Raw genomic sequence first — 13,758 nt, forward strand, 5'->3', positions numbered from 1 at the left:
GACTCTTTTTGGTTGCAAATTGAACCTTTTTGAGTCCAAAATCGTCAATACGCAATAGGTATTGTAATTTTGCGTCTTGGGCGGTGGCAGGGGGAGCGGAGGTTTTAGGTCTAGGCTGTCTGCACCACGTGTAACTGGTCACGTAGGCGGCTGATGCAATCTAAGTGACAGTTACGTAAGACAAAAATTGACTCGTTTCAAGTTGCAATTGAACTGAATTGAGTTGAAATAAAATATTTATACGTCATTATACAAATATTTTACTGCTATAAGTGCTAATACGCAAATGGTACTAGCATTCACACTGGAGAAAAACTAAATTTTAAACCTAATTTTCCTAATTTCTTACTCTTATGAAGGAGTAAACGCAAATGGTTTTTTCAGTGGGAAATCTCTGTTCTTGTCTCAATTTCAAACGCAATTGGTCTGAAATTTCAACTTGAACAGAAATTTGAATACAGATGCTGAGGCTATGTCAGGTAACCTGTATTCTTCGTAATTATTGGGCGCCAATGTGAGAATATAATAGCTCTAGTGCCTGCTATCGTAGGGTAAAACCTAACTACTTCATGAGGGATAAACATGAAATACCACTAAAGTGAAATAACTTACCTGGCTAGCTCAGCAGGGTGGCGGTGTCTAATTATATTCCACAGAATGGATTAAATACACGAACATCATACGAAATTAGTATATTTAACCCGAAAAGAGTGTCCTTACGGACGTTTAGCAAGTATAAATTAACAAAGCAAGTATAAATTCACATCGATTGCAAGTATAGATTATTCTCGGCAAGTATAAATTATAACAAGTATAAATTATCGCGAACCTTAAAGCAAGTATAAATTCTCCGTGATAGAAGCATCTCCCTGGCCAGACGAAACACAACTACGCCGTTCCACACGCTCGTAGCTGCGTCTAGGGTGCAGCTCCGAGTAGGACAACGCAGTGTTACCACATGGAGAAACTCCTAATTGTACTGTAGGCAGTGTAGACATAGGCATATATTACAACTCAACAAAGGAGGAGTCCTGATAAAGCCATATTTTAGCACCAGACAATTATCGACTCGGCCACTCTTGAAATGTTGTAATAAATGTCTCAAATACGAATCCGTAGTTAGTTAACCCAGAATGACCAATTTTTGGGCTCCAGGGGTTCCCAAAGTTGTAAATAAAAAAATAATTTTAGGAACTAGTGAGTAACTATTCCTGTAACTTTCATAATTGAGCTTTCTTGGGTCAAATTCTGAGATTTTACTCTTCGAAAAAACGTTAAAATCACGTTTTCACGATTTTAAATTTAACGAAGTAAAATCTCAGAATTTGACCCAAAAAAGCTCAATTATGAAAGTTACAGGAAAAATTAAATGAAAAATTATCGAGTTCTTGCTAATGTGTTTCAAATGTAAATTGTTCAATTTATTTGGAAAAATATGCATAAACGCTTTTTTTTAGGGGTGCCTAAAGTGAAGGGGGCTCTAAAAAATGGGTTCAAAGTTAAGAATATTCAGAGAGCTTGATTAAACTTTTTCATCTAGATAATTAAATGTATATCTCAAAACGCCATGTTTGGCACAAATTGCAGGTTTCTAGTTTTCCAGGGGTTCCCAAACTATATCGAAATTACGAAAAATTGGAAAATTATAAAATGTATTTTTGAGTTCTAACGCACAATTTTATTGAGCTCAAAATTTGGTAGACTGGAAGTCTTTCCGATACTAATAAACTGTAAAAAGCTTTTTAGCGGGGTTCAAAGGGGTTAGGTTTAAAATGTTGGTTTCAAAATTTTTCAAAAATTAACTCCCCCCCCCAGTTTTGCTCCGAGATGTCGAAAATAGAAAAATCACTTCGCATTACGTTTATCGCGTTCAAACGGATATCTTACCCTGAAAAAAAAATTGGAAAAAAATACTCAGTGGTTCCTAAATATTTTTGTATTCACAACTTTGGGAACCCCTGGAGCCCAACAAATGGTCATTTTGAGTTAACTAACCACGGATTCGTATTTGTGACATTTATTACAACATTTTCAGAAGAGTCGTGTCGATGATTGCATGGTGCCAAAAAAGGCCTTATCGAGACTCCTCCATTTTGAAAAACACCGAAAATTTTGGAAGCTTTGATAGTCGAATTACAATGTTAAAAAAATGTGTTTTAAAACGTTTCACGCTGTTTAATTGTTTTCAAAGCACAAAAAAGGGCCTATCGCAGTACTTATGTACTTACCTACCTATCTAGCCGAATACTTCAACTTTCGCGAAATTCGCTCAAAACTACCCAATTTATGGACATTATAGGCGTAAAAATTATCAAAAAAAAGTGCGAACGTGTCATGAAAAAAATTATGAATTATAAATAAAGTTACACTTTCGAAAAAACGTCCATCGAAAAAAAAAAGAGGTAGTGGATGTGTGTGTGTTTTTGAAACATTATCCTCCGCGTGCACCATCGCATCTCTCGAGTTGAGTAATTTATATTCGTAGGTGATTTTTAATTTGATAACGGATTTTCCGCTAGGTACCTATTGGAAAATGGCTTGTCGACAGCATTTTTATGAAACACATGATGCATTTTGTCATTCGCCGAATAACTATCGACGGAACAGTAGCCTTTTTTTTCGTAATGAAAAAATAGTCACGTAAAAGAAGTGTGTTTTTTTTAACGTTGGAAAAAAATTTCCCCTCTATGTTCCTCTTGTATGTACTTGCTTGGTGGCTGGTATAGGTATTGTTTTATGTTGGGAAAAATAAGGAGGGAGGAGAGGGGCAGGGGGTAGGGACAGGTACTTGGGGGTGGTAAAAAGTTGAAGCACGGTACTTACTTTGGATCACGTTGTTGGCATTGTTATCGTTGTATACTTTATCGAGTTGTATATTGGATCGAGATAACTTGACGCTGGGCAGGACGGTTATCATGGTTGGTTCGCGTTGTACTTGCGGCTTGTAAATCGCCTTATTCGGCCTGTCTAGTAGGATACCAATTTCGTTGGTTTTTTGATAAATCGAGTATATGCTGGCGGTACAGCGTACTTTAAGGCTGTTGTTCTCTTTAAAATGGCTCTCGTCTACTTGAAACGATATACTGGAGAAGGCCTCTTCTTGATCATTCTCGTCTAGTACTCTTTGCGAATGAATGATGCGCGCTTTGCCGGTTACCTGTGGAGTTCAAGTGGTCTGATTAAAATGCGAATGTTTTCAACTTACGAGTATACAATATAATAGGTACAAGAATAATAATAACAGGTTTATAAAGTACAATGGTAGAGGTCTATGATACAATGTGGTATATGTACTTTTATGTAGGTTAGAATTGTATGTATGTAGTTCATATAAATGTCACGAAGACTGTGTAATTATTTCATCGCTACGGATGTAAATTAACCCTACTACGCGATTTATGGAAAACTTGTCGCCTAGATATGCGAATCTGCGGTGAGAAAAAATGTTACCGAGAGGAAATAAATATATGGTACGGTATTTTACGTAGTATACCACACGATGTGGATTAAATTCTGACTAATAAATGCGTGGTTTAAAGATTTGCAAGGATTTTATTATACGGGTACGAAATTCTCGTAAATATATCGCGATGATGTCATTATGACGTCAGCTTTTCCTCCTTTCTTCTCGCAAATTCATCTTGTATCTTTCAGACACATACAATACATTTTATACGAGTACATCTTGTTTTGATTATCGTCTCGTCATAGAGATAAGATTTTTTGCGAGTGCAGTTCGAGAATACCTTTCAAAATGCAAAATTATCAGTTATCGGAGACAGAGATAGATTCAGCTCTGAATGGTGAATAGTTCCGAAATCGGGCTATTAATAGATATCGAAGTTGTAATTCCAGGTTTCGTTTAGAAAACGAAATTCCTCTTGCTACTGGATGGAGATTACTAGCATAGTATAGTTCTGTTAGTGAAGAAACTGGTTTCTTATTGGTGCAGGTCATTTACGTTTGGTTTTTTTTTTTCATTTGAATATATTTTTTTCAAATAAACTTTTCGAGTGTGACGAAAAAAATGAGGAACTGGTGTGTGCAATGAAGAGATAGTGTTTCTGTAGCTTGGGCTTTCTACCAAAATTTTACCTTAATTTCATTCAAGTTAAGTTGAATGGTTGAAGAGACCATGATTTTTTTTTTCAAGTCGAGTGGCGTTTATTTCATGTGTATTAATATGAATTGGTGATATAGGTGATATCATAAAAATCAGCGTTGTCACTTTTTTCGTACGAAAAATTAGCTTGAAAAGGTTCAGAACGTAGTTTTCATATCGTTCCGACTCTCAAAAATTCTGAAAAAAATATATTATGGACAACTTTTCATGCTGAACAACATATTAAAAAATTGGGATAGAATTATTTCGTAAAGTCGATTTAAAAAAAAACTGAAAGTTTGCAAAAAATGCAAAAAATGCGATTTTTTGATTTGAAACTTGAAAAAAAGTTTTGACTGGTGAAGTTCACCCATTTGACCTCTATTTTTACGTATCGGTTGAGAAAGTTGAAAAACCCCCTTCACTCGATGAAAAAAACTCATCACAAAAAAAATAAAAATTCGAAAAGATTCAAAAAATTAACGAATTTTAATTTTTTTGGCAATGAGTATTTATTTTTATCGAGTTTTTCATGAAATACGTCAGAAAGAAGTCAAAATAAGACAACTGAATAAATTTAAACTTTTTTAGGTGTTTGGAATTGAAAATTGAATTTTTTCGAATTTTGATTTTTTTGTGGTGAGTTCATTTCATTGAGAGAGAATTTTTAAAAAAATCGCCGACCCCCTCCCCCTTACCACTTCTTGGTCGAATTGACGTGGAATGACACTTATTTTAAAGTGATTATGAAATCTGACATTAGTAGAAATCAAAATATCACACCACATTTTCAAAATTTTTCAAAGTTATTAATAAACTTGAATCGTTGAGGTGCCAGACGGTAACGAAATAACCTAGTATTTGACCTCAAAACATCCCGAATTTAGCATAAATTAACATGCCATACCATATTTTATTTTATTTTTATTTTTTTCTTGAGACAGAAGTAGAGCAGAGGAGCCCTTAAGGGTTACATCCAAAAACAAAAATTGTACAATATTTTGAAATCCTACTCCTTCATTTTGATGTATGTAAATTGACAAACCACGTACACCACATTTTTGTATAGTGTAGATAGGAGCCCAATAACAGTATCAATTAAGCCTCTTTATTTGTATTTTTTTCCCTCAAATTTTGAACAAAATCGCAACTAATTTTACGTAAAATTTTGAATTCTATTCTTCAATTTTTATATCGATCTTAAAAAATTGAAAATTCTTGGAAATCATGTGGATCCTTCGCCTCCTTCCCTTTCCCCTAACTCTAAATAATATGTATTTAGTTGTACAGTTGAAGATGAATTAACCGATTTTGTATTTGATAAAACACTATTCCAATTAACTCATTTATTTTTTATTTTCTAGTAGGTAATAATTATTTTCATTTTTTACTTTATGATTTTTTTTTTAGAAATTTTTAATCTTCTAGCATACAAAACGTCTATCTTGAGAGCCTATTGCCCAATTCTTCTTTATGGAATCATAGTAGAAGTCTTCTCAACAAACCAACGATATTACCTCCACTAACTCATAATAACAAATTGGCGACTACAAACCACAAAAAATGTGAATTACAAGTATTTGCTGATTTTTACAAAGATATTTTCTGCAATAGAAATATAGACACTCTTGATATTTTGACTGAACCTAGCAATCATCGTCTTCGCAAAATGCTTTGTCAAACCTCAGTTGAAGAAATTCGCTATATTATCAAAAAAATCAAAATCCGGAAATCACCAGGCTTGGATAACATCAGTAACATTATGCTTAAAAACCTTCCAACAAATATCCTTACAAGCTTCAAAACACTTTTCAACTCTTGCCTTCAAATTGGTTACTTTCCTAGAAAATTGCCAAAGTAATTGTGCTATCCAAAAAAGAATCTCCTTCTTTATATCCTAATGATTATAGACCTGTCAGTTTTCTCTCTTCTCTATCCAAAATCCTTGAAAAAATCATTCGTAAACATCTTTTGGACTTTCTGAAAAAGGAACAGATTTTGCCATCTTTTCAGTATGGTTTTCATAATAAAATGAGCGCAGTTCATCAGTTGCATAGAATGGTACAGCTTATTAACAACGACTATGAAAAGAAGCAATTCACAACTGCAGCTTTTATAGACATCAAAAAGGCCTTTGACTTTGTACTGCATTGTGGTTTAATTCACAAATTAGTTACAATTGGAAACACCCACCTTTCTACATAAAATCATTTCTTTTTTATGTTCAAATTGATGATGAAAGCTCTTCACTTCAAGGAATCAGTCAAGGTGTACTGCAAGGCGCTGTATTGAGTCCAACATAAGGCTTTTGAAGTATTGCAGGTTGAATATCGGTTTGCCTGAACTATATCGGTTTGGTGGGCATTCTTATCAGTGAGTATCAAAATTTCATATTTTGAGAAATTTTCACAAGGTGTTTTTGAAATGTATAGCTTTTATTTATTTTTTTCTTCAATTTTAAACACTGTTAAATCCTGTGATGGAAAAAGATCCGCTCTTTGTCGAGGTTCAAAGACGTTTTGTCAACTTCTTTAAAACTCGACGAAGAGAGGATCTTTTTCCATTACAAGGTTTAACAATGTTTAAAATTGAAGAAAAAGCTATACATTTCAAAAACACCTTGTGAAAATTTCTCAAAATATGAAATTTTGATACTCACTGATAAGAATGCCCACCAAACTGATAAAGTTCAGGCAAACCGATATGCAACCCGCAATACGTCAAAAGCCTTATTGTTCATCTTATACTGCTATGGTATTCCTAAACCAGCTGATAATGAAATAGCAATGGTTGCTGATGATAAGTGTTTACTCAGCCAAAATAATGACCTTCTAATTGCGTGTAATCAACGCAACTGCGCATGAGTCAACAACTGATGATGTGAGTGTGTGTGTATATGTGTGTATATTGCTGTTAGTAGTTGAGTTGAGTTTAGGTTAACTACTAACAGCAATATACACACATATACACACACACTCACATCATCAGTTGTTGACTCATGCGCAGTTGCGTTTGTTTATTACACAGAGTTGGCGACATAACCAATTGTTTTTTTTCGCGTATGATTAGCGGTCTAGGTTAATAAAAGTCCATGCAGTTAAATATCTCGGCGTACACTTGGACCAGAAACTATCTCTCAAAAACCATATTGTTCTCAAATCATGTGATGCGTTATTATTGTATAAATTGATCACTTTGTGTATAGGGTATACATGCTGAGCTGAATAAATACATACTTTTTCTTCTTCTTCTTCTTCTGCACACTTGCCATGCAGGTTTGGTGAATTTCAAAAAAAAAAAATTACTTTTTATTGGTTTCAATTTTTTTTGAGCTGTTTTAGTTTTACATCATTTTGACGAGTTTTCAACACTACAACACTTTGTCGTGTATTTTCAGCCAGGTTACTTATTTCAGTGCTTTTTTAGCATTTTAACGTAATTTTAACGTGTTTTTAACACATTTTACATAGAAACAGTCTTCAAAGTATAATGAATACGTTTTGTGCGATAATTTTTTTTGCTGAAATGTGCAGGGAAATGATTAATAATTTCAATTTGTGTGAAATTTAAAAGGCTAGCATTTTTCAATTCATTGAACCAAAAATGAAAAGTACTAAAAATTCAAATTGATTTTTTAAGATTTGGTCCGATGAGTGATGGGGATAGCTTTATGCCCCATTCCCCATTGCCCCATTTTTCTCTAATGTTTGACCTTAAAAAATGTATCATCCTTTGAAAAGATGAAAATTATTTTCGAATATGTACCCGGTATTTTGTTCTATAAAAATGATTAAATTAATTTTTTGAGGGGTGGGGGCGAGGAGAATTTTCGTGCATACGAAGGAACACTTTTCAAACAATTTTGAGTCTACTTATTTTCATCCCAATGTTTTATTAATTTTTTTTTTCAAGTTGTGAGAAGATTTCTCATTAATGATGCTTTTATGCAGACAAGAGTAGGTATTTATCATTTTTAAGGAATGAGGAAGCTTTGAAGGGGCCTAGAGTTGATAAGCAGTTATTTTGCAGTTATGAAGGCTTCGTTTTTCATCATTCTTAACATACCCACTGATGTAAAATATGAACTTTTAAAACAAACGTCTCCCTTTTCAAAGCATTTCTTTGAAATTTTCCATCGAGCCTCGAGAGCACATTTTTTACGCTGGTATTTTCAATATTTTTTTAATCCCACAGACTTTCTTTTTTTTAAAAAAAAAAAAGACAATATACAAGTAACTCGTGTCGTAACGATTATTTATTGATTGAAACAGTCGAGCTGATATTAAACGTAGATAATTATATTAATAACTCGAGCACGCGAAAACATCATATTATTAAAAGAAGAAAAAAAATACCTACGTATCTATACATGGCATGGCACAAAAAAAGGGGATGAAAAGTTCGGTATTATCGACTTTTCGAATAATAAATATTACACCGTATAATTCTCTTCTTTTTCGTATTCTTTCATAAACTAATTCACGTCTAGAACTATTTTACTCTATTTTAATTAAAAACTGAATCACGTTCAAGTGTTGAAAATTAGTATAAAACTTTAAAAGCGCGACGATAGCATTTAAAATAAAATCTGGAAGGCGCTGATGATGCTGCTGCTGCTGCGGCGCGGCACAGCACTTGTCTCTAATAATTTGTAAGGTTGATGAGACGTTCAAGTTTGAAGTGGCGAAAGAAAAAATAAAATAAAAGACGAAGATAGAGAAACGTACGTACGCAAGAAAGAGAAAAAAAGGGGGTAATAACGTTATGTAACGAAATTTCCATTAATTGGGCGCAATTTAGCGAGATTTTTTGTCAATTTGTCGGCGTCCTGCGTTTGCAGACGAAGGTATATAAGTAGATGTGTAGGACTGTAGGTAAACGCATTTACGTGGAATTTTTATAAGTAGTATTTAGCCATAGTTGCTTATGCCTGAGCTTAAGCAGCGGAGTAGAATTTAGAGGCGCGATTCGACTAAATTGAGTTTTAAAATATTGCTCTGCGAAAACGCCGCCACGCAATTTATTCTACGCACGGTGTAGACTGCTATTCTGCAACTGAGAAATTTTTTTCGTATTGCGACAAATTGAATTTGGAGAAGAATTTTCAAATGAAGAGCTACCTACCTACCTATTCAAGTCGAATACATTTTTTTTGCTACCTTGCTATGAAATTCGACCGTGCAAAATTTGTGTTTTTTTTAACTCGAATTTTTGTTGTAAAAGTTGAAATGAAATGCATTTTATGCTAAACTACGAGTATATTCGAGAAGTGATTCGAGGATGGCAGAGATGCCGAGCAAGGGTGTTATTGTAGATGTTAGGTATGACAGCTAGAGAATTTTCTCGCCGAGTTGCGAAAGTTTTATACGAATGGTAAAGAAGGGCTTTGTGTATTGCATATTTATGTACTGCAAGTCGAGCAAACTTTGTGATTTTTTCACGTGTATTTTAGTTGCTGTAACCCATGTTATATTCATTTATTGTTATTGCAGGTGAACTCGTGTCAAGAGATGCGCAATTACGTCAGCGACGACAGTGCTGTTTGGTAAGTTGCATATCCATATGTTTACATAGGTACCTATATTTTTATGAATTCAGGTTTTTGACGTATAGTGTTGCTAAAAATCAGGATGTGTTTAAAGAGCTTTGTATTTTTCCTTGTGAAATGTATTGTTTCTGACTTAAAAAAAAAATAATTAGCTTTGAACTCTGATTTCTGCATTTTTAGCTGTATTGGCATGTTAAAGAGACTATTCAACAAGCAAACCTTTCAGAGTGACGGGTTCCTATTTGACCATGACCATGATTTTTGAGAAAGGTATGATTTGAAACCCCCTCATCCAAAATGATTTTTCGATTTTTTTGGAAAAAATTGAATCTTTTTATTTAGCAATTTGTGTTAATTTAGTTTTTTTAAAGCATTAATTCTGTAAAAATGATAAAAATTAGCCCAATAACAAAATATTACTTTGAGAAAAAAAACACCCTGCAACTTTTTGCCTGGAAATTGGCTCGAATATACTTAGATAAACACGTTATGTGTGTAGGTACAAATCGGAAAGTAGGCAAAACTTGATTTTTAGGTGCCCAAATTAACTTTCTATTCCTTCTGGAGAAATTGAAAAATTTTGGAAAAGTCGCAAATCACGCCGGGGGCTCTAGGATGGCTCGATACAGCTACGTACGTTTGTGCAAATTTCAAAAACTTTCTTCCAAACCGAAAATTTTTCATTTTTTGAATTTTTTTCTCAATATACGTTGGTCAAAAAAACACAGTCCAGTTGTCCGCGTGGAAATCAGCTCAAATGTAAATAATCTCGTTAAAAACAGATCGAGAATAAATCACAACTTGATTTTTAGCTTCCTGAATTAATTTCTGCGCCTTTTGGAGAAAAATGGAGAATTTCGAGTTCTGGAGAGTCAGTATCAGGTAGTTAGTTTCTGGGACTAGCTTTTAACACTTTCAGCGAATGATTTCAGGTTTTTTTTTTTGGAACAGTGTGCATAAATCGCCAAAAATAATCAATATTAAATTTTCAAAAATTCACAAAAAAAACAAGTTGGGCAGCTAAAATTTTGGTGTGTGTGGGAGGGGGAGGGGTTCAGACTATGTATGCTCTTTTTAAAAAATCGCTGCCGTTTCAAATCATCGAGAGGTTTTCTTGAGAGAAACTTGTATAATTCTCTTTTTGCCTGATGTGCGTCATTTGAAATTTTTCAGTACATGTTTTGAGAAAATTTCATTGCAGAATTCTCCAATTTTCAAAGAATTAATTTAATTTACATTTTTAAAAGAAGACAAATTCATGTTAAACTAGACAGCTAAGCAAAGCTTAGCTGCAAAGTGTGCGTAGCTAGCTGCCTTTTCTACAGCTATAACCGTTATTACATCTAGGTAGTGCATAAGTGAATCAACCATGTCACAGTGATGAGAATTTTTGAAACTCTCACTGCTTCAAAATAATAATTGTTTTTCAGTGTTTTCATATTTTCCAAATTACAATAGGTATTTCAGAATAATTTATAAGCTTGTATTGCTTCTAAATTAAGAAATTTCTAGTTGTTTTTCATAGTTTGCATTGTTTTAAAATTTACAAAATTTCAAATCGATTTCCCGAATTCCCCATCGCTACAATTTCATAAAGTTTTCAATAAATTTTCAGAATTTTGCATTGCTGCTGAGTTAGGAAATTTGCAATCAATTTTTAGAATTCACATTGCCTCTAAATAGTCAAATTTTGAATAATTTTTCAGAATTCTTATTGTCTTTAAATTAAAAAATTTCAAATTCAATTTTCAAGTTCATATTGTCCACAAATTGTAAAACGTTTACTCAATTTTTGGAATTCACATTGCCTCCAATTTTTCAGAATTCTCATCTTCTTCATAAATATTACAATACTTATTTCATATAATTTTCAAGTTCACATTATCTGCAACTTACAGAACTTTTAATCAATTTTTGGAATTCTCAGCGTCTCTAAATACAAATTTTCATATTATTTTTTTTAGAATTTACATTGTCTTCAAATTTATAAATTTTCAAACCAATTTTCAGAACTTGCTTTTTATTCTAAATTAAGAATTAAATCTTATAAAATACCTACCTATGTTAAGAATTTGCATTGCCTATTACACGAAAAAAATATGGGTAATTTATACAAAAAAATTTAACTAAATACTCACAATTAAGTACCAGATCCCATTCAATAACTTTTACTGTAATCGTATACCTAGTAAAACTTATCATTTTAATAAATTTTGCTATAGGTACCAATAGTAAAAATCATTTTGTTTTAATAATTTTTACTAAATCATGATAATAAAAATTACATGCTTCAATTGTACAAAAATTAGTTTAATTTCTCATTTTGAAGTAATTTTTAAATTATAAGTAAAAAGTTAAAAATTATTCATGTCAAGTAATTCTTACTTTATACTTATGGTTATAGGTAGACAAAAAATTAATGAAATGAATTTTTAGTTAGCAAATTATATCATAATTCATAACTCAGTTTCAGCATTATTTTTGCCCCATTACCATGTACTACATAGTAACTGCAAAGCATTTACCTATCCAATTTTCCTACGAAAAATCCGTCACCTACCTTCTTACCTCATGGGGATTCGAACCTGGGTCCCTAAATTTCCTATTCCTACCTACATGCCCTAACCCACTCAGCCACAACTTTGCTACGAGGGTTAGGGCATTAAAATAATATATTTGTTTGGTAAACGCCCCACCAAACCACGCCCACTTGGAATTTACAGCTAACAGACTGGGGGGTGTAACAGGGTACAATGAAACACAGCTGGTGATGGAATAGACTGGGGGTATAGCAGGGTACAATGAGCGGCAGGTGTTCTACAAGTCCCCTTTTCCCTTTTTTAGGATTTAATGCATTAAAATAATGAACTAAAATTGCAATTACTCAGCAATTACCCATCCGAATTGAATGAAAATTAATCTATTCCCTCCGCCTTAATGATTCTCAAATGGTGTCCAATAGGTACAAAAAACGGTTGGATGGCTTAAGAGAACATTCAGTTCCAATAAAATTTCATTTCTCAAAGCGAAACCAATAGTGTGCTACGCACACTAAAAAATGTGATAGAAATTCAATTCAAAATGCTCTATAGAAGTTTATAAATTCGAAAAATGAAAAATTGAAATAGTAAAGTATTGAATGTATGTAGATATGCAGGTCCGCAAACGTAGGGAAAATAATGTTGATTCTTTTCACCCCCTTCCTCCTCTCAAAAAAATCAAGTTTTTTTCAAAATGTCCTGCTAATGAAAAATTGAAACGATGGAAATATTTTCGACACCTCTTCTCCGAAAAAATATTTTGAATGTTCAAAAACGAAGTAAAAGCTAAAATTGACATGTAAAATTTTGACGCCCCTTTTTCTTCAAAAATGTCTTCCGAATGTTCAAAAAATGTCCTGCTAAAGTGCTACTCCTTCATTTTGAAAAATTTCTAGATGTCTTGCGAGTATGCCCCAAGCGAAAAAACGAAGGACACTCCAAATGTGTGTACTTGGAGGAGAGGGTGGACAGTTTTCTCTCCATTAAAAAATTTCCAGGGGTTGCGGTTGGTAACTCTTCTCCACAGTTTTTTGCAAATAAAACTTGGCCAACTTATAAAACTTACATTAGATAACATTTTTCAAAAAAAAAAAAATTATATTTTGAGGATAATGTTAACTTAAACATGAAAAATTGCAATTTGAACGAAATCTGAGAAGGAAAAAATCAAATTCATTTCCCAAAGGGTTATTCCACGTCAATTCGACCAAGAAGTGGTAAGGGGAGTCGCCGATTTTTTTGAAATTTGTCACCCTCTAGATTTTTTTAAAAGGCTGCTAGGGGGTGTCAAAGTTTTCAGTGACCTTAAAATATCATCCATTTCAGCAGTGGATTACTCGATAACCGCGATTCCTATATCAAAATGGATTTTTTTCCAATAGTTAGGGGTTTTGAAAGGCTTTTTGGTGATATCATAAGAATCAGTGTTGCCACTTTTTTTCGTACGAATAATTAGCTCGAAAAGTTTCAGAACGTAGTTTTCATATCATTCCAACTCTCAAAAATTCTGAAAAAAATATATTATTTATGGACAACTTTTCATGCTGAACAACATACTATTAAAAAAT

The 13,758-nt window shown here is 33.1% G+C and overlaps 1 protein-coding gene across 2 annotated transcripts in view; it reads right to left on the minus strand.

Annotated features, from left to right (window-relative positions):
• The window catches only part of LOC135848292 (uncharacterized), a 290,491-nt gene that overhangs the window by 20,045 nt on the left and 256,688 nt on the right, over positions 1 to 13,758 (minus strand). For both annotated transcript variants that reach the window (XM_065368179.1, XM_065368178.1), the window contains exon 5: positions 2,824 to 3,157. In XM_065368179.1, the coding sequence (XP_065224251.1) occupies positions 2,824 to 3,157 (334 nt within the window). The remainder of the gene's footprint in view (positions 1 to 2,823; positions 3,158 to 13,758) is intronic.

The sequence above is a fragment of the Planococcus citri genome, chromosome 5 (assembly GCF_950023065.1).
Source record: "Planococcus citri chromosome 5, ihPlaCitr1.1, whole genome shotgun sequence".
Taxonomy (NCBI): Eukaryota; Metazoa; Arthropoda; class Insecta; order Hemiptera; family Pseudococcidae; genus Planococcus; species Planococcus citri.